This window comes from Lissotriton helveticus, chromosome 11 (assembly GCF_964261635.1).
Source record: "Lissotriton helveticus chromosome 11, aLisHel1.1, whole genome shotgun sequence".
Classification (NCBI taxonomy): Eukaryota; Metazoa; Chordata; class Amphibia; order Caudata; family Salamandridae; genus Lissotriton; species Lissotriton helveticus.
The window spans coordinates 935,769,203-935,796,286 of record NC_136072.1 but is presented as its reverse complement, the minus strand read 5'-3'; the positions used below and the strand labels follow the sequence as shown (position 1 = coordinate 935,796,286).

Genomic DNA, 27,084 nt, shown 5'->3' with positions numbered 1-27,084 from the left:
CGAAATGCAAAAAAAAGGTTAGAATCTGAAATTATGAAGGTATTAATTTGCGAATACATTAAATTACACAGTTCATTAAATATATACATTTAAATATCAAAAAGGTAATATATGGATGAAAATACAAGATCATCCAATTGAAAGTAAGAATGTAACGGTATTGGCTGAGAAGGGCTTATCAAGTGTACAAGACTTTAAACTATGTAAATGCCGTAACTAGGCCGTTGAGGGAGAGGGATAGAAAATAATTAATTATAATTATGCAAAAGTGGCCAAAGTAAATTAAGTAGTGGAAGTAGTTGTGGAGGCACATTTGTTTCTTACTGGACAGTTTTAAATAAGATGCAAAAGTTACCCTGGGATAAAAAAAATTCACTAACCTGCAGGCCGGCCGATGTCTCTTGGTCCTCTTCGGTCATCATGCTCCCCTAGCCAACCACGATGCTGCTGTCAGCAGTGTCATCATTGGTCTGAGCGCCATGGTTGAGCGCTCATATGGGGACTATGAGCCTGTGTATGTTCTCCACTCAGGCTGTGCAATACAGCCGGTGGAGAACATGCAAAGTTTATGACTGTTTGGTCTGCCCAAAGCCGGCCAAACCATCATGTGCACTTGGAGTGTGCTCACCACTCCTCCCCATTGCCCCTGCTCTGGCACCAACCCCACCACGCACCTAAGCAGTAACGAAAAATAAAATGTTAATAACATGGCGCTATTATTTTATTTTTCTTCTTTAAAATGCTCGCAGAGCAGTGGAGCTAAGCTCCTTAGCAGAGGAGCCGCCGCTGCCAGAATGGAAAATAAGATGTGGGTTCATTCCCACAACTGCTCTCCCAACTACGGGCCCTTTTCCACGCACACAATCACCACCTACTATGAGCCTTTTGTTTGACCAGGTGTGGTTTCACACCTGGTACAGGCTCAGGGCTCGAGTCGGGGAACCACGCGGGTGGACGGCGTCCCCCCACTTATTTTTCCGAGTGCAAGCCACTTTTCGTTACATCACTTCCGGTCATGACGTCAGCGTCCCCCCACTTCTTTTTTTTAGGACTTGTGCCCTGGGTACAGTTCATAATGGTGCTGGGGAGGGAGGGAGGGTATTCCTCCGCCCCAAAAGGAATTAACCCCTAAATCTAAATCCATTGCATTAAAGAGACTGAAGCTTCTCCGGGAAGCTTTCTTTGTGCGAGGTCATGGACGCCCATTATGATGGCTGAAGTAGAACGTGAGGAACAAACTCAAGAAATATCTGAATAAGGAGTATATGGTAATGGCATGCATTCAGAACATCCCAATAATGGATATATATATATATATACATATATATTGTAAGGACAGCTTTGAAAAACGAAAGAAACACACTTTTCTTTTAAGGAGTTATTTTATTAAATTTAGAAAATAAACTTTTGTTGCTTCAAGTGACCTAGAATTCCTCAACTCTCAGCAGGACACTCTCGTCTTCTAGAACACTGACATCAGTCCTCAGCCAGAAAATCTTTCAGCTCAGGACGTCATTCTGTCCCTTGCCGACAGGGGTGCGCATGCTCAGAGAGAAGAGTACAAGTCAACAATGCAACTTGAGCAGTACCTGAAGTGAGATTTAACAGTATGTAATCCAGTGGTGACCAAGACAGAATTGGTTTTCCATGCTGAACTCCCAGTCTCAAAAACAGCAGGGGGTGTAGCGCATGTTTATAGATAATTTTTTACTGCATAGTAATTTCAAAGGAATCAATTCACACTTACACAAATGCACATAGTTCACACATACCAGGTAGTTAGAAGAACAAAGAAATCTTATTTCCATGGTGATTTTGGGGAAGGGGAGCCAAACACATCACATTTGGTGACGCAGAAAACGTCCTCACCTTGTTTTTACATACACACTTTTCTGGACAAACAGAATTTGGGAAGCAGATAAGTACAGATAGCGCCAAAATATCCAATTATTTCTCCGATTAGTCTTACTTTCATTACCATTGCTAAACTGTGCCTGCCAGGAGGCTGTCATCCCCCCTTAACCTCAATTCCATGTCTTCGCATACTGAATTTACTTTTTGATTTTTTCTGCACATTTTGTGCTCTGCCAATGACAATAAACGTGAAACAATAAAAATGTTATTTGGTGCAAGTGTAGTAATAAAAGCAGATTCAGACATTTATTGCTAAAGATCTTCGGTAGAATGCTGCATTTTTACTACAGTATTTGAAAGATGACCCTGGACCATGTCCTGGATTTTCATTGCCTCACGCTATGAGCCTATGCAATGAGGCTGAGCTCTGGCTCTCTTTTAAAACACCTTGTTTATAACTAATATACAAAAAAGAACCACATCGCGTAAATGGAGGACCAACGAGGCGTAATAACGGGTCTTTTGCATCTTGTTTTTCTTCAAAGACTTTTGAGTCACATGTCTGGGCCCAACACTAGGTGGTAAGAGTATGTATAGCATATGTATCTACATATGCTACAAATATATGTATGCAATCTGTGCAGCACTAAACAATATTTTTCTTCGCTTTTACAGTACTGTGGTAATAAATTGGAATTTTAACTGTGCACTGTCGTAATATATGTATGAATTTGAATTATTACAGTTGCCCTAAATAATGTTTAATTGATCCACATTTATTTTTACTGCCATGGCATAAAATGTGTATATTATATTGCATCAAAATAAATAGTTAAGATAGAAATTAGTAACTTAAAACCTGGACCCTTCACTCCTGCACCAGCAGACACAGTTTAGGCTGATAAAGGAAATTTAGCATGTGAATTGTTCAGGAGTACACCCATACTTACTGCGAAACAGTCTCACAGGCATGTAATGCTTACTTCTAACCAATATTCATACCCTCAAACAGTAATTCACAAACAAACGTAGTTTTGGGTGGATGTATAAATCTATACAGGATGGAAGTATATTGCAGCATTACATCAACTTGCAAGTGAGCAGGTATTCATAATTTCTTGCATACATTGATTTGCAGAATGCTCTCTTGTCACCCTGCTTGCACAAGAACGGTGCATATATTCTTCTGTAAGGCTTACAAAGGTTTTTGTGAATGCATCACAAAAAATTGCACCAAAACAGCTACTAGGCTGGATGGTAAACGGCGCTGTAAGCTTTGTTTATTTTTAGATAAAGCATTGAGACCCTCACTGAAAAGCACAATATCAGACACAGAGCTATGTGAGAAGGGGGTAGGGCTTGCCCGGAAATAATTTTCACACCCTTTAATGGAAATAGGTTGTTCAGAGCTTCCAAAGTCGCGCTTTATACCCACTCTGTTGCAGAGGTTTCCAGCACGGCTTCCCTGCCACTGCGTGACTCCATGAAGGGAGTTAATTTTGGGTGACACATAGTGGCACCGTACGAGTTGGCAGGTCAGCAGATATGACCATTTTAGCAGCAGTGGGGTGGAAAGCCCGGTGAATCATGGCAAGTGGTTCCACTTCATGTGTTGCACCTCCATCCAGGCCTGGCTTTGATACCAACAGCACTCTGCATTCTTGGACTTGTACCATTGGAAGCAGGAGATAAATACAATTTAAAAAAAGAAAAACCAGGGCTGACTGAAGGTGTCATTGAAAAGCAAGGCTATAGGTCGCTTGCGAAGGGTGGAGAGTGAGTGATAGATTTACAGAGTCATGATACCCATATATGTGGGAGGGATAGGGGACAGGACACGTAGTATACTGGTCTTTTGGGGAGACAGTGTTCACGTTTGTGTGTTATGGGAAGAGGGAGCAAGGTACCAGGTATCTGGGGGCCCTCCTTCCCTCTGTGAAACACAAACACCGGGATCAAATCTTATGAAAGTGGGTGAGTGCATGATGCTGGTTACGGACTCTTTCTTGGTGGGTGCTAGATGTAGTGTTCTTGGGGTTGAATGCCGCATTACTTAACAACACTCATCTGGACTGAAGCTCACAGGTCTCTTTAGTAGGTGCTTAAGCCAATCAACTAGCTACAAATTAGAGCAACAATAGAAAAGGGATGCATTTCAAGTAATACAATTTCCATAAAACCTTGCAATAAATGCAAACTGAGTGCCACTAAATTTCAATTTCTGTGCCACTACATATTTAAATCCAGGAGTGGTCTTCGTAGTTAAACACATATATGCACCACCATTTTAGACACAACTATTCCGATATACTATCATGTAGCCTCCTGCACACGGTAGTACCTGACAGATGCAGTGAGTTCATATGCATTTGCGCCCTCATTCCCAACTGCTGCACCTCTGTCATAGACCGATAGGAACAATCTTATCTACACATCCACGTAAACTCATAGATTTCGGAATATATGCACGACTTACGCAACTTCATGAAAAGGCCTACGCTCATATTATCCGCAATAATACATACATAAACATACACACAGTCCTATGCTTTTAAACTTATAATGGGGTCACACGTTTTCTTTAACACCACCTCTCCCATCCACAGTCAAGGATTACACTGCCTTCCTATAAATCGGATTTAACATCGGACCCTGTGGTAGTGGAGGATTGCTGTGCAGGGGCGAGTTTAAATTCTTCTGGAACTGCGGCCCCAGCGGAGCTCTTCTTATAAAAATGCAGAGTTTTCAGCAGGTCATTTATCTCGTCTCTCTTCATATCACTCAGGGGGATTCTCTAAAAAATAAGCAAATACGATTAGTGACACCCTGAAACTAAGATTCCTCCAAACAAATGGACTTGGTGCTTTCAGAATTCCTGCAAAGATTATCTGGCAACAACAGTATCAGGCAGTGCTTAATTTGTGTTAAAAAAAAAAAGGCGCAGAAGATATTGCTCAAAAGTCCACTGCGGTTTGCACCATCCACTGCCTTTGCCAGTACTGGTGCTACATGCAAACCATCACACTCCTCCAATAGTGACAGTATGGACTATTGGGGGAAAATAGCCTGAGCTCACTAGTGGTATTTTTTCAAAATATGTATTACATTGTGGAAGACGTTGCTTATGTGCTTTGTTTAAAATTAGGCAAGGAACATCACCATGTGAAGGATTGGCATAAAATGTGCTGGTGTTAGGAAATAAGTGTAGGTGACAAACCCAGGTACCCATTAAGCACTCCAAACAGGAAAAAACGAGAAGACTGGCAGGGGAGGACAAAACAGTATGCTTACCCACAGAGGGAGAAAGTCTAAGGATTTTTTGGGGCTCAACATACAACCACAAGGGCTCCTTTTGTACTTGATAACTCTGGGATTTATTAGGCTTAAGCTATAGCTGCAAGGGGTCTTGCGTGGCCAAGATTCAACTGGCAGGGCTGTCTAAAAATTTTTTTTAGGCCCAGTGAGGAGGTTTACCGGTATGTCATGGTACTTTGGATGACGTTGTAGCACACCACTGTGATCATATTAACTGACACTTGTTTATTTCAAACTGAGATCATAGTGTGCCTCCAGCCTTACAGTGTAAGCTGTTATAGTACTTTCTTCAATCTCTACACTCCACCTAAAATCAGGGTGCTGTAGGCTAGGCGCCACTAAGTATCCATGTGGATGTTGGAAAAGTTAGAGATAGTTAATAAATAAGTCTTCGTCTGGATCTTGAAATCTCTTATGCTTTTATTTAGCAATACTTTTTGTTTACAATTAGTATTTTTTCTCATAAAAATAAGTTATTGTTTTCTATTTCATTCTTCCCTTCTTACATTTGTTTTTTATTGGTTTTCCCATCTTCCTTTAGGTTTTACTTTCTCTTGGTTTCAATTTCTTGCTCTCTCAATCATCTGGTTAGTTGTCCTCTTCATGTCTTTTTTTTCTTTTAACCATTACCCATCTCACAAGAACCTGTTGCTTAACTCCTCTCAAATGTAATTCCGCTCTACCTCATTTCATCCTTTCCTGTTTTTTCATCACAATCAAACCATTCACTATTATAATTACCCCTTTCTTATTTTCCTGATAGATCATGCTCCTTTTGTGATTTTCATTACTAAGGGCCTTTTACGACTAGGGCGGTCGGCCTACCCTGGGACCCCTGCATTAGTGGCAACCGCTGTTCCCTGGTGGTTGCGTGGCGGTCCTGAGGCCGCAATATACTTGGCGGGCCGCTGCAGCCCCACCAAGCATATTCCGAGTTTCCTCAACGCCATTCTTTTCATGGCAGAGTGACCGCCATGAAAATTGTGGTGGTGAGAAAGAACAAGGGTCCTACAGGGCTCGCTTGTGCCTCAAGCCATGTGGATGCACACTGGGGGCACAATATGTGCTCCCCCCCTGTGCGCATACACACCAGTACCTGCATGGCATGTAATGCGGCAGTCTATGCCATGCAGGTACTGCCTTTGATGTTCCCAATCCAGCACTGCCCTGGGAACGCCAAAAAACTGCCCCCCAGACAGGAGCAAACTCCTGATCTGGAGTGTGGTTTCTACATGGGTTTGATTGCGTGGGAGCGGGACGGTCCATCTTCCGCACAGCCAAACTCTTCTTAATGCCCTAAGTTCCAATTTGAAGACTCTCTCTTTGTCTGACATTTCACAACTTTAACTACTGCTGTGGCCTTTAGCATCTGGAGTACTACTCTTATTTTCTCTTTCTACACCTCTCCCTAGCTGGCTTTTTATGTGTCCCAAATCTCCAATCCTTCAACTTCCTTACTGTGCATTTCTTCACTCCCTTTTCGAATTCAGTATCCAGCATATGTATTCCTTCTGCCGGGCTTTCTGCAGACCACTTAATTTACATGCACCCGCTCATAATGCTTTCACTAACCTCTTCTTTTCACCCCAGCTGTGTTGCAACCTCTATCCCCTCCATATAATTTACAACAGTACAACATTCAGTGCTGGGCTTTCTAAACAACCACACTATTAGTTCTTGGGTCTACCATACAGCATGATTATCCAGTGCCTAATTTGTGCAGGTGGTTGCAATTGGTGGGCACCAGCACTCATTACTGAAAATCCAGGCTTAGATTCCATCGTCAGACTTGGACTTAGAGCAGGAGGCAGACAAATGCCAAAAAGGGAGAAAGGATATGGAACAAGATAGGAAAAGAGAAACAGAAAGACGAAGTAGGGATGAAAAAATAACATATGGAGAGTGTAACAAAGAGACAGGAAGTGTACGAAGGTGGAAGAAAGAGGGATGAGGTGGAATCAAAACTAGGCAGCCTTGGTTTTTGGCATCCCTGGTATTCGGCAGCACTTGTGATAGGCTCCTAAGAAAAACTTTTGGCCCTTGCATATTGCTTTAACACAATAAGCACTGGTGCCTCTTCAAATACTTACATCCAGCTCTTTGTACTTGTTATCAAGGAGTACAAGCTCAGGATCCGCCCCGGCAATGTGCTTCATTTCCAGGTTGTGGCTAGAAGAAGTATCAGTTAAGGACAAATTGCTTTGACGTAAGATATTTAAAAAGAAACTTTTATAACAGCGCTTTAAAGAAAACTATGGTGTGTTTTAACTTGTAAGCCCCTCACACTAGACAAAAGACACTAGTCTGAAAGAGTTTTAGTTACTGCCTTTTAAGTAATTCTTCCTGCATGCCGTACTCTAAAACAAATCTTTGACATTCACAATCCTCATCTGTGTCCCACAGAGACAATGCTGTCACATCATATTAAATACAATTAGATGGTTATAAAAGAAATCTTCATCTCCGCTCTGATGAAATTACTGTTCGGTAAAAAGGTGATCATTAATAATTTAAATTAATGTCTAATTCCTCTAAAGACAACTATACAATTAGATTTTTTTTTAAAAAGACAAATCGAAATATCCCGAATACAACCAATGACGTCATTTCCAGAAGTGCGGACTTAAACTTTGAAAAAGGGCATTAAAAAAACCTTTTAGTAGATGGCAAATATTTATAGAGGTTAGGTTAAACATTAGGAACGGGGTCTCATCACATGTCATACAGGAGAATTTTCCCATATCTGAACCATATATTTATAGCTCACATTTTATAGACCTGGACAACAGAACAGCACATTAACTAAATCTTGTATCTTGGCATTACAAATTTGACAACTGCCCGGTCCCTGTACTCCTCTAACTTTGGCCCGTGGGTTTGCCCTTAACGGGAACAAACCATATTTAAACTTAAAATGAATAGACCTCACCAGAGAATCTAAATTTGCTCTTAAATAAAATTGCATCGCACCATGAGTAACAAAGGAATGGGTCAATTGTAATCTTGAAATCTGCTGGCAGTGTGCTATATCACATTGATAGCTTTTGAATTTTATCCGTTTTTTTCAATCTAGAGGAAAGGCTTTTAATCGGGTTAGACACAAAAATGTAATCTTTTAATATGTCTATTTAATAACCTAGATATATTATAATTAAATAAAATATTTACTATTTATATATTTTAACCTTAATTTATATTTTAAATAATTAAATTTACCACTATTTTTATGGGGTTTATTTGAGTTCCTACCTCTAATGTTTTCGCTGTGAGGGTGATGCAGTATCAGTGATTGGTCATATGAAGTGCTGGTCTTACTACAAAAGTGTAAGTTACTACAAAAATATGTTTGTGAATACTGAAAGTTAGTAAACTTACTCAACAATGTAAAGTTACTTAAAAGTGAAGTTTGTGAATCAGGCCCAACTTATTTAGTGCAACCAGGTATATCATCTAGGCAGAGTGTGACAGTATGCAAACTCATTAAATTTCTCCTGTTGCATTGCGAAGGAAAAAACTAACCATTGCTAAATTTCAGAACATCACATCTGGATCATGCCGTTTGATATAATCATCATCCAATTCTTTGAATTTATAAATAGCGATCATTTAGATATGCCATTATTTTCCAATTGTATTCCATAACCATTCCAATAATGTGATATTATTATTTTTCCTTTCACTATGGCACATTAGAAGCCCTCATGTACTATGTTTTTCATTCTCTCTCTCTCCCGGTTAGGATCTTATACTCGACGACAGCAGACCAGGAGTACATCAGCTTAACTGATGTATCATCTTCTCCAAAGCAGACCAACCAATTAATCTGTTTTTCTGCACATCTTGGAATAACGTCTTGAGCCGTTTTCAGACATACCTGACAGTGTTTGATAAGACTATCTTTTGTATGTACCAGGATTGCATATAGCTCTTCTGGGTATATATTACATCACACTCTTAGCCTATGAAATTTACTATAAAAAAAGAAATTTTTAAGCTTTAGATATTTAAAGAACTGCTTTTTTAGGAGTAGAACATTTGACTTGAAAAGCAACTAACATTCTGAAAGCATTTTGATCATACAGCTGCCACATGATTGCAGTGAAGCATGAATCCACCTTTGGCAGGATTTTGGGAGAGCTGCATTAACCCATGTGGTTTGGGATCCTAAGGTATCTTAAAATGGCATACCATGAGTGAATCCAATCTGCGATCACCTTACAATGGATGTGTTTCAGAGCTAAACAGAGCAAACACACAGTGGTTCATTAATGTGCCCCAGTTTGGTGGGGAAAGGCAAAAGATGATAGGCATAATTTTAGTGTTATGGGGTTGGTACTGGTGGCAAGCGTAATTTTTGGGTTTACGGGTGGATTGTGGTAAAGGCACGTTATGAGTTCAATGTAAAAAGGGGGAAGGAGGTGGATTCACCCTCAAAAAATAAATTCTCTCCTGAACTCTACTAGGGGTACTACACTTGCTGCAAAATGAAGTCTTTGAAAACCCACTACAGGAGGAAATAAATGTTCCAGCATGCACCTGTGCACTGAGCAAACACCCATTAAGGGCGGGACAATAATTTAAAGCATGCTGGACATTCAAATGACTTCTTAAGCAGCCGCCCATGAAGAAGAGGGTATTCACCTCGAAACGCGTCAGGCAACAAAGTTTTTAAATACAGGTGTGATTTCACTGGCTGGCAAAATTAATAAAGCTTCGGTTTTCAGCAGCAGGAAGTGCTCCCAGGAATGCTTTGGGCCTTTGGGATACAATATATACACATACATACATACAAATATATACATGCATACACATACCCTAAATATTACTTACCTTACGTGCTGAAGTCATACAAGTTAATTAACAGGCATAGAGAAAAGAGGCAGATGTGACTTGTGAACTGCTGTTTACTGCAGGCTCCATTGCCAGCGGCCTATAGCATGTACTATTTTATATAGGGTTCCCAATAATGTAATTCATGGGGGGTTTATTAGGAAGAGCATAGGCATTTGCAAAAAAAAAAATTTAATAAAAACAGTACATGGTCTCCCTTACGTCAATGGTGTAAAGTCAGGTAGTAAAGCTACATTTTGTATACATTTTTGTTGGAGAAAAAGCACATGTGCAACATTGTGTGTGTGTGTTGGGAAAAGGCTACCATTATGAAAACAAAACAACATGCATTTAGAAGATTATTGTATCAAATGCAGAATGGCAACATTCAGCATATTCAACTGCAAAACAACAAATAAATGTAACTGAGCTATCCAACTTTTGCTGAAGTGTTGTACGTAGTGAAAAGCACGTTCCAAGAGATTAAAGGAATGTTTGCTCACAGTACATAAGCATCCAACAGAACACAAACAGAACTTTTAACTGCTGCAAAATATCAATATATTTTACAAAGAAGTAAAAACGTGTACTAGGGTGCTTTCTGACGTGTTACAGGAACAAATCTCATTACCAGCGTTAAGAACTGTGGGAACAGAAAACACTGTCTGTCCAAGCCCCTGGTCAAACAGAAAATGGGCCAGGGATGTTGGTTTGCATGCTAAAAAGACAAGAAGCCCTCTTCTCCGGCTAATTGGCCCACAAATTTTAGCAGATGTAAAGACAAAATGACTGTCTCTGGCATTCCATTAGAAGGCATGCTGTGGCAGCTATGAAGCACACCCTGTATAAAGTGACCTTTAAAAAAAACATTCACGCATAAAACTGTGTCTCAAAAACCAAGATAAAAGCAAAAAAGCAAAACAGCATCTGGTAAAAGTGACTGCAGAATCCACACGATTCCTTACAGAAACCATGCAGAGCGGTGGGGAAGAGAAGCATGCAAGGACAGGCAGCTTTGAAAACAAGCAGTCTCATGAAGTGCATCACAAAAAAGAAAAAGAGTTCCAAGAAGCAAGGAGTTGTGGAAGAATACGAGGAGGTGGTAAACAGGCTATGCTCCACGGACAGCCTAATGTAAACAAAGCCAGTGAACAAAAAGCATTCAAATATAAATGACAAAAGGCAAAGCCAATGGTAAGCAATGGGCAGAATACATTTCTAGGCCAGCTTCTAGTGTCTCCCCAATATGTCTTTGCAAACAGACAGCTCTGCTGTCTGGTTAGCTTGGACCTAAATATTAGGACGAGACAAACATTCCCAGTTAATAAGGTGTTGCAGCATCTTAAAAGCTTGTCTAGGTTTTATATGTTTCCACATGAATGAGGATATGTCTGAATAAAGACCAGTTATGAATGAAGGTGGGATGTAAACAGGATGTGATCTAAATGAATACAACGATTTGGGCAGCAGAATCACCTTGACTAGTTTGATTTGCCTATAGTCAGTGGTAGTAGGTATTTCCATTTCTTTAATGTCTTCTGTAACAGCTGCATAGTTACATTTCGATAATTTGTCCTGTTGCCTCCCAATGTTATCCCTACTACTCAATTTTTTCTTAAGCCCCCGTCTCCCCAAGCCATTCCTCTTCACAAGGTTTCCAGGGGTGTTAGTCTGCGTGATATAGTGAGTACTCAGTGCTTTTCAATATTTAGCACTTTCATTTCCTACAAGAAATCCAAGTATTTATGAGACTAAATAAGGTGTTCAAAAATCCACACGGAGGCTGGGGGAGATAATTTAAATGAACACCTGAACTGATTGAAGATCAAATACTGGATAAAAATGTATCCACTACAATACAATGTTTTCCAAGTATGTTGAATCTGAGCTAAAGTACCAATCCAAAGACATTTTGATCTTACTTTGCTCTTCTAGGTGAGCCACCTCTTCAATTTTTGGGTGCAGAAAAGAAATCTTAACTTCTTAACTGAAGCCTGTGAGACACATCTATGGAGTGAATCTCAGAGTGAGACTTCAATATTCACTATACACATATTCGCTGGCCACTAGCAAATAAGGGCCATATGTATCAAGGCCAAATGGGTTCACAAACGCCGAAATTCGCAGAATTTCGGCATTTGCGAACTCATTTTCGCAAAATGGTATGTATGAAAGAATTTGGGTGCAAAATAAGGAATAGCAAAATTTGCCATTCCTTATTTTGCGATTGCATTTAAGGAATCGCAAATTTTGCGATTCCTTAAATGCAATGTATTAAGCAAAAAAAAATCCAAAATACCCTTAAGGAATCGCAAATTACCACCAACTTCTAGTTGGTGGTAAGTTGCGATTTCCTTGAAAAATGCATATTTGAGCATTTTTCAAAGTGCCATGTGACGCACATACATGCCCTTAGGGCATGTATGTGCACCACATGTGCACCCATACTTATTTCAGGGGAGCAACAGGGTGTCCTTTGGACACCCCTGCACCCTTGAAATTATTCTCAATTTGCGATTCGCAAATTGCGAATCGCAAATTGAGTATAAATTCCGATTCTTTCCTGTGGGCCAGGAGGCCCATAGAAATGAATGGGAAAGTATTCCTTAATTGCGAATTCGCAATTTACGAATTCGCAATTAAGGAATATCAAGAAATCGCTAAAATATTGCGAATTTCATGATACATACCAATTAGCGATTCTGAAATAGCGATTTCTTAAAAATCGCTATTACAGAATCGCTAATTGGTATCTTGATACATATGGCCCTAAACCTTTATCCAAAGACCTATCCCACTGGCACACATTTGTCGCATTTACTTTTTGTATTATTAGATGAAAAGAGAGGCCATTTCCAGCCAGACTGCTGTTCTGTGAAACAAACCGATTTTCTTCTGGAAACCTTAATGTGCTCTTAAAACCTTACTATTTAACCACTGGATCTGAATAGCTGTGTACGTTCTTCAGAGAAATTGTGCTGAAGAAACAAATGAACACAACACACAAGACAACACCAATCAACCAACAAAGGATACTACAGAGGGAGGTCCTCAGTGACGAAGGCCTTCACCTAGAAGAAAACAAAAATAATTAAGTCTTCATAAGTTCAAGGTCAGTTTACGTGATATTAAGAAGCAGTACAAGCTAGAACGCAAACAATCGGCATTAAAAGCATATGAGACCTGGGGAGATAAAACAACATATAAGGCAAGGGATGGTTGGTAGACTTTCGGTTTGCTATGTACAGTTCCATTTTCAAGCACTGAGGTTGCATCAGAAAAATTCTGCTTGCACCTTCTGCTTGAGGCTTGTGAGAAGAATCCTGGGTACCAAGTAAACACACAGCACTGGAGACATTGTCACAGCAGTTTTGAGGGCAGAAAAACACTGCATTCAATCAAAAGGCATTGCAGACCGCAGGAGATTCGAGGCATCACCCTAGCCTTAGGGAGAAAATCAGCATTAACGGGGGAGCCGCTGCTGGTCGAGGGAAGTAAGTCCTTCAAGAAAACAGAACTTCTAGAGAGAACCACTACACAGAAGATGGAAGGACAACTGTGATTTTTTTCTTTATTCCAAAAGCATCCTTATTGTAACAAAATGTACTAGGGGAAGCCTCACATGTCCCCAACTGTTGAAGTCCAGGTAGCGGATATAGAATGCGAGTTGAAGTAACCTACAGCTTTGACACCTAGAATCCAAAATGTGTAGTTAACTGCTCTGGTCCGTGTATCTCTTGCTACCAGCTGATGGCCATCGCTGCTCAGACCTCTTTTGATTATCATTAAAATCAGCTAGGTGCGCCCAGGCTTTTGTACGTCAACAGGAACTGGACCTGGAAAAGAACATTTCTTATCTAATTTTTAATAGGATTAGGCACCAGGTTTAAAAAGTATTTTAATGATCACAAACGCTCCAAATCGATGTTTGTGACCATTAAAATGTTTTTTATATTTATGTACTACTCCCATTTGAAACATCAGAAAAGTTTTTGGACTTCTAAAATGATTGCGAATGGGTACTGATTCGGTATCAGCAAGGGACATGTAGTAGGTGACGCTTCTAAATACTGAATTGGTATCTAATGTATCATCAATATTTTGCCACCTAAATCCAGTCACAATAGATTATTTTTTTTTTGCACTGCCTCAAAGGAGGTGATAATGCATTCGTAAAAGGGACGGGGTTCCCTAGGTACCCCTGCCCCATTTTGAATGTAAAAAGTAGTTTGTTGACGAGTGGTTAGTTTCCATGGCACCACTGTCCTCTCAAAAGAAGAAAAAAAGGCTACATTTTTCTTTTTAAACAGCCCTGTTTCCTTTAAAGAAAACAATCTGCATAACAATTTTTTTTAAACGTTTACAGGCCACCATCCCTCCAATCCTAGTGAGTCACAATCTGTGACGTGCCTCATTTAATATTTATGAGGCAGGTCAGATTCCGTCCCACTATGATTCAAATTTTAAAGAACATACCTATTGGTACACAGGTAGGTTCTTAAAAACATTTACTGATGGCAATAATACTGGTCTCGGTTTGCGACTGATGTTTGAACATCTGGCCCCTATGTTCGGTAAATCCGGTCCCTCCGATCAGGCTGGACTTCACTTAGTAAGGACCTTGATAAGAAAGATGGCCAATGAAACAATGCAGAATTTGCTGATGGAGAATGTATTTGCGTTCAGTGACTCTCCCCTGGTATCTTTGTACTCGTGAGACATGGGCAAAATAATTCTTGGCGTAGGAAGAACCAATCAGATGGCTCTCGTTGTGCCCTGGTGCATGTAACCGTGTCTATGTTGTGTATGGTCATTGCCACCACCGCAATACATTACTGTACACCCCAGAGGTCTGAGATCTACATGAGCACTGTCTGGTTGCATTCTATCTTTTCTCACCACTATCATACCCGGGTGTAAGGGCCTCCCTTACATTATCTTTACCTTTATATTTACAACAAAACACTTTACAAACTTATTCTTTCAGAAATTGACAATAGCTGCATAAAAATCCAAAAGGCTTTTCTGGGAAATTACTGATATACAGAACAAAAAAGACCTACATGCACAGTATTTTATTAACATTGTGTATTTTAAAAATGTTTATAATTCAATGAGTTGTAACGTTTATTGAATAGAAAAATATTACTAACTGTCAATTTAAAAAAGCAAGAGAGAAGATACTGGTTATCCAATGCGTTACAAAATACGACAATTGCATCACTACGGTAAATGAAAACGAAGCAAGAATCATCGCTACTCCGCTTATTTTACATCATGTTTTACAATATTATGTAAGACCTGTTGCAAAACAGGTGTGTCTGGGGTTACATTAAGTTACTTTTCTAATATAGAAAGTTACTGGTCCTGTTTTTTTGCTGGCTCCTCTTGCAAGTCGGGCAGCCTCTTCACTTCCTGCAAATCCTGCATGTCCTGGAATATGCATCCACGTGACATCTACATCCTGGACCAGCTCATCGAGTTTCACAAAGTCTTCCTTATTAATAAATGGTTTACCTGTGCTCACTTTCCAGTCATTTTTCTTCCAGGTTTTCACCCACTTTGGTATACCATTAATAATTAATGGATATTAACTCTGTATATATACTTTTAAAGTGTAAAAAGTTAATGTTTTGTGAACCTGCAATTTTAGTACTGTATCAATCTCTGAATTTCATCATGAAATGTAATTGTTATTGTATACTTCTGTGCTTTTATGACTATTATTATCATGGTCGAATAAAGCTTGATTTATACCATTAATGGTGAATTTACTATCCGTGTACAGTACAAGTTTGCTGATATTTTGGCTCTTTGCCTGTTCTATTGCTCTGCAAGCAGCCTGCGTTTCTACTCTTTGGTTAGTTTGTCTTCCATCGAGTCGATCTCCAACATAGAGACGGTGACCACGTCCCCAGTAGACACCAATTCCAGCTCGACCCTTTGATTCCCCATTACTTGAACAGCAGCCATCTGTATACACCACTGTGGAAGGAAATGTATCAACCTGTGCCTTGCATTCGTCCCAGTTTTTGTACACCCCGAGCACACACGCATAGTAAAACATCCTGCCGAGCAGAGAGACGCCCGAAGGACAGCAGACAAGGGAGCAATAGCGGAGTCCAGCCTTAAGGAAACTCAACATGAGATGAGATGAAAAGCACATGCATGTCCACAGCTTCTCTTACAGGACAACCACTAGCTCCTTTAGCAGGTGTTCAGGCAGGGAGCAGGTGCCGAATACCATAGTCAGGTACTGCTATACCTCGTCCCCAGACACCAGAACTCATTCAACAGGGCCCGAACATGGTCTGCTTTCCCTTCACAGCAGAAACATGCTGTGGGAGAGAAGTATTTCTTATTTTAACTTTCAGATGGCCCTCACACAAAGGCCTCACTTAAAGGGCCACCAGCCCTCCTTTTTAGGTCGAGCCTGGAATTCGCATCCAAAGGATGCGTCCAGGTGGAGACTTATAGCTAGCTGACTCGGGGGAATGAAGGACAAGAAACTGCCACGAGCTTCTCTTCGGCTGGATTACACTGCGTGCACGCGCACGCGCACGCCCAGCCGGCGCCGTGCACATCCCCTGCCTGGTGCGCGCTCTTCAATGAATGAAAGTGAAACTGGCTGCAGTGCCTCGCATCCATGCCGCGTTAGTGTCTTTCCCGTTTATTTCCCTCCGCTTCTCTCGTGTCCTCTTCCCTCCACCTCTCTCGTGTCCCCTTCCCTCAGCGTCTCTCTCGCCTGCATCCTTCCCTCGGCGTCTCTCGCCTCCCCTTCTGTAGTTTACTGTCCTCCCTCTGCCTAAGGCTCTCTCCAGGTCCTTCCCTACCTGTCTCTCCATGCTCCGCTCTCAGTCTCGTGGGCCGCGGTGCTCCTCTATCTCTTCGGTGTCGTTTCCCGTCCTAGCTGCTAATTTTCCTCTGCAGTAAGTCGCCGCTGCCCCGTCCTCGGCTCCAGCAGTGCCCCACCCTCTTAACTTCACGTCCCTCCCTTAGCTCCTCCCTGCGGTCTCCTCCCCTCTCCCTATCTCTCCCACGAAGGAGCGGGGCACTCCCTTGCGGTCAGGCGGCTCTCCGGTGCCGTGACCAGACTCCGAACTTCCCCGCAGACCCTGCGCTCTGGTCCCGGACGGTCCTCTGCGTCCGACGAACCTGCACTACAGTCCAACACAGACTGGGGCTGCACGCCACCCTTGGACAGAGTCTCGGAGCCCAAGGAGAAGGCTGACAGGCTAGGCGGTGATTTTTTTTTTTTTTTACCACAGCGCAATACAGACTTGCAGTACGCCGCGTGTTTAATCATAGTATGTTATTTATTTAAGTTTACTCCTTCCGTACGTTTAACTTTTGTTTTCACACAGCGCATTCCAGGAAGCTTTACATTTTTTTAATGACAGCGCATTTATGACTTACAATGGGCCCTGTGCTCAATAATGGACACACTCACGAAGCACGTTTAGATATTTTGTACCACAGCGTATTTCACATTTATAATAGGCCGCGTGCTTCATCGTGTCATGTTATTTTATGGACTCCTTTGTAAAGCCGCATATGCTGCACTTATCTGCCCTCACCCGCAGTTTCACAAATCAGACATAGAAGTCTAAATAGATATTTCATTTACTGTTATTTCATTACGGTACTTTGCAATACCGGGGCAATGAGGGCATATAGATCAAGCATGTACACACATTCAGGAAGCGCCTTTTCTATTTCAAGTAATACTGTTTGGTTCTAGCATGTCACTTTTAATTTAACCGTTGCGCATCTACAAACTTTGTTAAGTATCAGGAGGCCAATATTTACAGCTACAAATAATGGCCCATTCAACAACAACTGGTTCAAATATGTTCTCTCAATTTTTCAAGCTTTATTACAAATGTCACAGAAAGATGTTAATATTTCACTTCTGTTCTTGGATTTTCGTCACAATAAAATACACTGAACATAATCTTCACAAAAGTTATTTACAAAAGTTTAAGCTATTGCTATTATAAATTACAATAACTTTTATTTAAGTATTAATTATTTAAAAGCCATTGTTATTTGTAATAGCAATACATCAAAGTCACGTAAATACAACACATATTGCATTACAAATGCTATAGGTGTCACATTTGCGAAAGTTATAACTATTGGCATTGTAAATGTCAAAGCTATTAATTTAGCTATTTTAAAAACCAACACAGAAATAAAAAATATTGCCATTTACAATACCAATAGCTCTAAATTTCCTAATGCGAGACCTATTGCATTGCAAATGCTTGTTTAGGATTATTTATGTGATGCCCTTTATGTTCAACGTTAGACCGCTGACACAAAAAGGCAAATAAGCCATGTACTACAAAATCAGTTCACAACTCGGACAGTAGATGGCAGCGCCCCCCACGAGTTGAGAATTTGAAGGAAAAGAACTCTAAGACATAAATGACAGAGGAAACAGCATTAAAGAAATGTGTTTTCATTATCCAAAGGAACTCACAATTGTACTAAGTGGAAGTGATGCACACTTTCTCGAATTACGTGTGAGTATATTTGTAGTACTCAGAAGCCTTGTTTGAGACACAATCCCGAATTTGTAGCTGTTCGCGCTTTACAAATACTGGATTTACATTTATTTATTTAAGTGTGCAGATCTACGTTGTGGGAAATCCGCATTTGTACGGCTAAGAGTAATTTAGAGGTTTACCAAAATCTTTTTTTCTCTATATGGAAATCCTGTTTCCAGGTAAAGGCTTCCCTTTTTACACACACAGCGTAGTACTGGGGACGTTCTCCCTGCTCTTTCCTTCACCAGCTACAACACAAAAGAGCATTGGTAAAGTAGAAAAGTTTGCCCTTTAATGTGGTAGCGCATGGTTGAGCTATTGTTTTTGCCAGTGCTTGTGGAATTGTGGGCAATCATCTTGGGATGGTTTTGGTGTACTTTGTTGTTGCCACACGTTGGCCATATTGGAAGGCTAATCCCATGTATTTCAAAACGACTAAAAGATCATTGTCAGTGCTTGAGCAAGTACAAGTGTACATCTTTTGAAGACTTTGTCACATTTTATCATTAATTCACTCTTCCAAGATTAGCTACAGGTTTTAAACCGGGGTGTCAATCACCTAGATAAGATAAAGCAATGATAAAATATTGGTTAATAATCTAATGATGGCAGCGCCCATTCCAGAAATGTTTGTGTTGGATGAGACACTCTCCAGGGCAGCATCGGGAGAACTGAGTATCCGGGGAGCTGTAGGCCCTTGCCAAAAAATAAAAACACCTAGCAAAGGCAAAAAACAGAAATGCCAAATGTAAGCAAGCCAATAGGTTTCCCCTATACAAGAGTGATTTACTTTGGCAATATGTTTTAGCCAATACATACTCCAGTGTGGCTGTTGTTCAGTATGGCTAAACGTTAGTGGTGTGGAGTGGGGTGGATTGGGTTAGATTGGAGTGGGGGAGTTGGGTAGTTAAGCATGGTAGATTTGAATACGGTAGATTGAATTGGGATAGATCGGGGTAGTGTAGAGTGGGGCAGATAGGAGTATATTGGGGTAGTGTGAGATGGGCTATATTGGGATAGATTGGAGTGGGGTAGACTGGAGTGGAGTCGGGTACATTGGAGAGGAGTAGATTAGAGTGGGGTTAATAGAGTGGATTATAGCAGGGTACAACGGAATGGAGTGGGAGTAGATTGGGGGTAGTTTGGAGTGGGGACTATTGCGGTGTAGTGGGACAGATTGGAGTGGTGTAGGGTCGATTTGGATGGGGTGGGGTGGATTAGCATGGGGTGGAGTTGAGGTAGAGTGGATAAGATTGAGGTGGAGTAGATTGGACCGGGGTAGATTGGGGTGAAATGGAGTAGATTTGTGTGAAGTGAGGTAGAGCGGAGTGAGGTAGAGCGGAGTGGGGTAGTTTGGAGAGGAGTAGAGTGGAGAAGAGTCGAGTGGGGTAGATTGGGGAAGAGTGGAGTGCAGTGGATTGTGGCAGATTGGAGTGTGGTAGATTGGAGTGGGATATGGTAGGGTAGATTGGAGTGGGGTAGCATAGACTTGAGTAAGATAGACAGAAGTGCTGTATTTTAGGATGGGGTGAGGTAGACTGGAGTGGTCTACACAGGCCGTCTTTCAGCCAGTAAAGGGCAAATAATGCTTGGAATGCTCCTTCTGGCTTTATTTTGCACTACTGCCATCAGGCTATTCCATCTCCAAATGCAGTACACAGGCATGGCATCCATTCACTCACCTCATCAGGCCCAGTACAAACCCGTTGATAACCACTCTCGCAGTCGGCGGTCTTCAAGGAGCCTTATCTTTGGGTTCCTTTGGATGGTTACTCAGAAGATGAGAGAGAGTAAACCCTGAAAATAGTACTCTGTGCCACTTTTGCCACTGAGCTTTCTTAAGGATTGCTTTGTATTGATGATGCCCAGTGTGGCTTCTATAATAAGTAGGACCTCTTGTACAGCCTAAAGGATGCCTGGGCCTTTACCCATCCTACAACCAGCAGTCATGTCACACTGTTCTAACACGTGGACTTAGTGCTTTGTTCGGTTTGGTTTCCACAAACACCTGGACGTGTCCATCTGGTAACAAACTGCTTCTTCTTCAATGTGACTTGCAGTCATGCCTGTGGCACTCCTGAGGCTTGCACCTTCAAAGCCAGTAACTCTTTCCTCACATCTAGCAAAACACTTTTTTCCTGAGAAGTTTCATGGTAAACATCAGGGAAAATGAATACCTCCCAGTTCTCTCACATAATCTCCTCCCCTGTAGTGACCATTAATAAACACTGCCTATGTCATTGCCGATTCCTTGAGAGAAGTGATAACACCACCTCCCCTTACATGTGATCTTGTCAGGCTCTGAGTTGGCATCTTTAAAGCCCTTAGCAGCTCTCCCAATATCCAGATGCACGTGCCATCGATCTCACCCTTGCAGTGATTGGACCCCAGGAGTCTAGGGTTCCTCACTCTAGGTCTGATTCCAAGGTGCTCTACCTTTCTTCTCAAGATGGTATCTGAGGCGAATCGCAAAATGATTTGACTCCCTTGCAAAATGAGGCGAGTGGTTGCGGAAATACTCCTATCTCACATGATAGTGCACTGAAGAGTAGGGCAGAGTTACACCCCTGGAAGGTATATGCTCAGCAGGGAAATCTGAGTCTCCAGAGTCCTGACATGCCGCTCTGCACCAGTGGCAAAGAATGAAAGAGGCCATCTTTACCTGCATCAGTGGGTACTTGGCCTCAACTGGGTCAAATTTCTTGGTAGCCCATTTGAGAGAGTGAATTATCATTTGAGCTCAGACGAACTGTCCAAGTCTTCCTGTTAGGTTCCTAATCTGGGACATGTGGAATGAAAGAAAAGTTGTTTTCCATTTGATATTTAAGTTTACCAAAGTACACCTAGAGCAATAGACATCAGCAGCGCCGCACAAGTGTGACACTGTCACTTGCTTGTCCCAGTCTGCTTCACAGTCCAGTGTCATTCATGGATGAAAGCTTCCAGCATGGTCAAACCTCCTGGACCATAGCTGGCTGTGCCAGCCTACCTGGCCAAAAGGAAAGAAACTGTACCTAGATCAGCCCATGATATCTCTGTGCAAGACCACCAGAAGTCCTCGTGGTGGATCAAACCCATTGCCTCCATGTGTTTTAACCAGGCAACCTGGGCAGAAAATTGCCATCCATCCTGTTGGCACTAAGCAAGGAGATTGCAAATTTCTATTTGGTGGTATAGTATAAGCGGGACCGATCGGTGGGCCCAAAAGCTTTTAACTGGTTTCCAACAATTCGATGCAGAGATGCGTATTGACAAATACCCCAGTGGAAAAACTTTTTTCCAAGTTCTAATTCTCAAATAAACTTTGACTCATAAATTCATACTGAAGAGAATATACTGCGAGTAACCACTTTGTCGATCCAAGGCCCACACATCTTGTTTTATCCCTCGGTTACGTCTCTGCCACTCTGAGAATTTACTTTATCTTTAAAATTTTGCACCAGCGCATCCCACAGAGTTGATTCTAGGTTATGGAACTGGCTTTGGACACTGTGTGCAATATGCAGTCACTATGCTGAATTCTGTTTGAGACAACTTTTCAGCAGAGAGCCACTGAGGAAAAACCACACTATCAATCTGGCAGTCTCCTAGCCTGCTTTATTTTTTGGAAGTCCCGTTTGCCACCTGAAGCTGCCTCTTCAATTCAAGTGGCCTCAAGGAGAACCGGCTTGGAGCACCACCTGAGACTAGCTTCGTACAAGTTCCTTTAAATCAAAGTCTGCAAGAACCTTATAAACTAGCCACATTTTCACCCTCATGCCAACGTCCACTCTTCCCGTTGCACCACTAAAAAAAAAATACACACATAGAAACAGAAAGGAACATTTCTAGAAAGGACATTAATATGTTCCGTCTGAAAACGCGTAAAGAGAAGGCCATAAACCCTAATATTACAAAACCTGTTGGTCTGATTTTCTTTTGGATTTCTACTGTGTTCACTCTGCCTTTTAGCAAAATTTGATAAATACATTTGTTCACTCTTTTTATGTGAACTTTTGTCTGGATCTCCAGGTTTTTACTCCGGATTTTATTGTACATTTCTGATAGATGCTGAATTCAGAGGAATTTCAAGTGAGGTTATGCTACCTAAAGGGAGATAGAACGGCACGTGAAGGGGCTTTGGCCTATCTCAGTCACTTACAAACTCAGTAAAATCTGTAGTAAAATGCATAACCCTGAATGGAATGTTCAGCGTTAAAGGTAACTTTGCTGTAGTAGCCAATGACACTGTAGTCTAGGGGAATATGAAACCTGGAATGGAATGTTCAGCATTAAAGGGAATGCTTTCGTAGAAAGCAATGATACTGCAGTCTAGGATGCTATGCAACCTGGAATGGAATGTTCAGCAATAAAGGGAACGTTATTGTAGAAGGCAATGATACTGCAGTCTAGGAGAATATGTTATCTGGAATGGAATGTTCAGCATTAAAGGTAACCTTACTGCAGTCTAAAAGAATAATTAGCACTGTATGGAATATTCACCTTTAATGGTAACATTACTGCAGAGGGCAATGTTACTGCAGTCTAAAAGAATACTTAGCACTGCATGGAATTTTCATCTTTAATGGCAATGTTATTGCAGAGGGCATTTTTGATTCAATCTAGGTGTATGTGTAATCCTGAATGCAACGTTCAGCAGTAAAGTTAACATTACTGCAGTCCACCAGAATATGAAGACCTACATGGAATGTTCATTATAAAAGGCAACGTTACAGTAGAAGGCATTATTACGTCAGTCTAGCAGAATACATAGCCCTTAATGGAATGTGCAGCATTACAGGTTACATTATCTCAGAAGGCAAAGTTACTGCAGCCTAGGAACATATGTAATCCTGAATGGAATGTTCAGTGTTAGAGGTGACGTTATTGCAGCCTGGGAGAAAATATGTCCCTAAATGGAATGCTCACCATTTAAGGGAACAAAACTGCAGTCCGAACAAGAGAAAAGGGATTACATGGAAAGACATGCTACTGTCGAGGACAATACACAGCCTTCATTGAATGTTACCGCAACCCAATAGAGCTAAAACAGAACATTGAAAGGAATGCTGCTGTAGCATATGAAAGAATACGAAGAACTGAACGGATTATTATTGTAGTGTAGAAAAATATGTAGCATACAAAGGTGTCCAAATTATCGGGTAGGAGAAAGAATATATGGTTTATTATAGTAAACGCTTCTGCGGCCTGGATGAGACACACCGCATTGAAGTGGATGTCACCTGAACCGATGAGATATACCATAAAGCGTTAAATGGAACGTCATGGCAGCTAGAAGTGAACAACATCTCAACAAAATCTCTGGTGTATTCCACATAATTGGCAGTTTGGCAGATTACTGGGAACCAGAACCGAGTTGCATCAGACTGCTGCAGCCTGCAGACCACCTGCTCACAGCCTGCCTGGCAGCAGGAGGGTTTATGACAGCGTGGGCCAGCCCCAGGGAAAACTGCTCACACAAAGCCGACCTGAGAACCGGAACTAGGGATATGTGGGCCCACCTTATTCCAACTGTGTGTGGAGACTTGTGGCCCCGACTTCACTTGAAATTCAGTACTTGGTAATTAGTGCGGTCTGCATTCATGTATATCTACTACTATACAAAGCAAAAATGTGAGCAACTCTATAAATAAGGGATCAGCAATGCTGTTCAACAGTGCTGTGTGAAGGCTGGGTTCCCAGCTCTGCACTTCCTTGGCTCTGCTCATCCAAGGTAACATGACTCGAACACTGAAGACGTGCCTTGCAGGTAAGGCATGCTCTACTGAGCACAAATCATGCAACAACGCAGGCACCATTTTATACGTGAATTACGTGAAAAAGCAAAGGTGCATTTCGTAAGCAGCGTAAGCACACCAGACTGTCCACTTTTTGCTGCAGGGCAGCACAAATCATCTTCCCACAATGTTTATTTGCATCCATAACAATGTCTTTTTCTAAAATCTAGTGCCACTGTCTGACTGGCACTAGGCTTACCATACAACTTACTCAAGGAGTTTAGTCCCACCTGTTGCCCAGTTACTGAAATGTAACCTAGCCAGGAACCTGTTATTTGCCCTTTACACAGATGAACACGTGGCAAGACTGTCACTGGTTGAAAGGATTCATCATTTAGATGCCAATGAACGCTAAATGTAATGTCCTCTACACTCTAGTTTAACCCTTTAGTAAGATGTATGAGAAGATAGATAGATATGGGTTCTTTCACAGCCCAAATCCAGCTGGAAAAAACTGGACAAGGGCGAGAGGGTAGGCCGCGATACAGTCATTACATGGAGGCTGAGAATGGGTACTTTGTGGTGTATAATACGTATTACATTCCCCCATGTTGGCAAACATGCTGCTCGGTATCTGCAATAAAGTTGGGTTGGTGACACTTCTCTTAGCGGTAATCAGTGCATGCCAAGGACCTACCTCTTTAAGGCGGTTTAACTGTCATCCACCACAGGACTGCAAGGAAACAGAGAAAAAGAAATTAAGAGCCACACAGGAGCAAACATGTGCTTGAGCTGGTACACGCAACCATCAACATCACCAAAGCCTCCACTCTACACTGCTAGGTCTTATCCGCAGACTAACTTCCTGCAAATGGTGGATTCTGGGCTTGATGGCCACAAGGCCTTGGGGTGCTCTTATGTAACTCTTGGCTCACCATCACCAGTGGCGGTGTTCCTCAAAGCTCATCTCTTACGTTCATCCTATAGCCGATCAAGAGTAACTGATGATAAACAACCTGCGTGCTACCCATGTCCACTGCTTGGCACCAGGGACGGCTCTAGGCTCATGGCGGCCCTGGGCAGGGAGCGTTGGTAGGGGGCCCCGGAAGAGGGATCCGGGTGGGGCAGAGACCCCCCCGCCCCCCGAGCTCAGGAAGGTGTTTGGAAGTCAAACAGAGCCGGAGGCTGCCAAATCCCTGCCACTGGGGCCACCACACAAATATGTATCCATGCTCAGAGGATTATTATAGTAAGGATATATATTGGCGTGGCGGCCCCTGGGGTTTGGCGGCCCTGTGCAGGTGCACAGCTTGCACATGCCTAAGGCCGGCCCTGCTGGCACCATGGACAATGGTTACCCTTGCACGCGCTCACACCCCGCACAGTCAATCTGCAACGTGTCATGTGCAGTTCATAAAGTTAGCATCACCAGTCCATGTCAACTGGCATCATTTCACTCTCTTCATGGTAATACCAGTATTTAAATGGGTCACCCTGTGAATGATGTCACAAAACCCAAGCAGGCGTCATCAAACGAAGATTTTGGAATAGCTATTGTTGGTGGCCCTGAAAGAGGTGGGACTGCGTAAGGAATATTCGTTTTTTACATTTTACACTAGATGGGCCCTTTATTGGAGTGATGTGCTGTGAACGTCAAGGCCTCACAGCGGTGAACACTCCTTTTCTTCTGCCAGATGCTTTCGAAGACTATGTGCTCGTGAAACGCGCCTAGTACTATAATTATGAGTGAGTTTACAGATACAAATATGAATTTTAAAAAAATAGTCCCACCCTGTAGCAGCAGCATTCTTCCATTTCTTTAGTACAAAAGTTTACAAAGCAATTCTGACCCCAAGAAACCCCGTGCTTTCTGTTTCTAAAACATAGACTTTTCACGTTCTAGTTGTTACATGGACTTCTACTTCTAAACACGGTTGATACTCGACTCCACATTTCCAAAAATCAACTAAACCACACCTACCGACAATCCCCATTGCCCCCACCACACTCTCTTGTCAAAATAATCTGTCCTGCTCGTCATCCATGCAAAATATCACCACCCACAAAAATACATCACTGCGCACTTCTCTCTCAGTCCGCATCAAGCACCGCACGACTGACGCAAGTAACGCGATTCCATCAGACAGACCAATGGCGCACACAGGCATCCGCAATTAGACCGCTCACGCCTGCGTCAAGCAAGCTTCCACCACACGGAACATGCACACGTGGGCATCAACAGTGCAAGAGCCTCGGACCAGCACCAGTGCGAGCTTCTTCCACACGCAGGAGTACAAGCTTCTCTCACACCCGGAAGGGATATTCCACGAGCAGCACTGGCCAGGGGTAGTAGGCGCTTTATATAAATACAATACATTTTACAAGGCTCTAATGCAGGAACGATTGGAAATGGCAGTGCAAGCTTGTCCGGAGTACAGCACATGTACCATGGGCAGCAGCGCAAGCTTCTCTAAATCTCGGCAATGCAAGACAAACAAAAGCAGTGTAACATCTTGCACCAAGTCCGTTTACAGCTGGCTGCGCGCTCACCTCAACCTTTCCCCTCGTCAGACCCTCCAGTCTCTTCCAGTCAACGTCGTAGGCGAGGGCGTGCTGGAGCAGCCCGGCCAGCAGCAGCAGTACCCACGCCATGGCGCGCGAGAGGTGCTCCGACTTGTATCTGGAGCAGCTGGCAGAGGAAGTGAGGGCAGGGGGGCGCGAGCGTGGATGAGTGCCGCGCTGCCTGCCACGTCAGAGAAGCGGAGGGGCCGGTGTGTGGAGGAGGACCCGGGGGGCGGGTCGGAGGCGCGAGAGGC

The 27,084-nt window shown here is 42.3% G+C and overlaps 1 protein-coding gene across 1 annotated transcript; it reads right to left on the bottom strand.

The window, feature by feature from the left end:
- Positions 1 to 1,363: 1,363 nt before the first annotated feature.
- SELENOM (selenoprotein M) lies at positions 1,364 to 27,084 on the bottom strand. Its single transcript, XM_078667266.1, has 5 exons — positions 26,819 to 27,084; positions 24,966 to 25,001; positions 13,036 to 13,070; positions 7,260 to 7,338; positions 1,364 to 4,648 (listed from the first exon to the last, which is right to left on the bottom strand). Exons 1-5 carry the CDS (start codon positions 26,918 to 26,920, stop codon positions 4,481 to 4,483), a joined length of 420 nt encoding a protein of 139 aa, XP_078523392.1. The 5' UTR covers positions 26,921 to 27,084; the 3' UTR covers positions 1,364 to 4,480.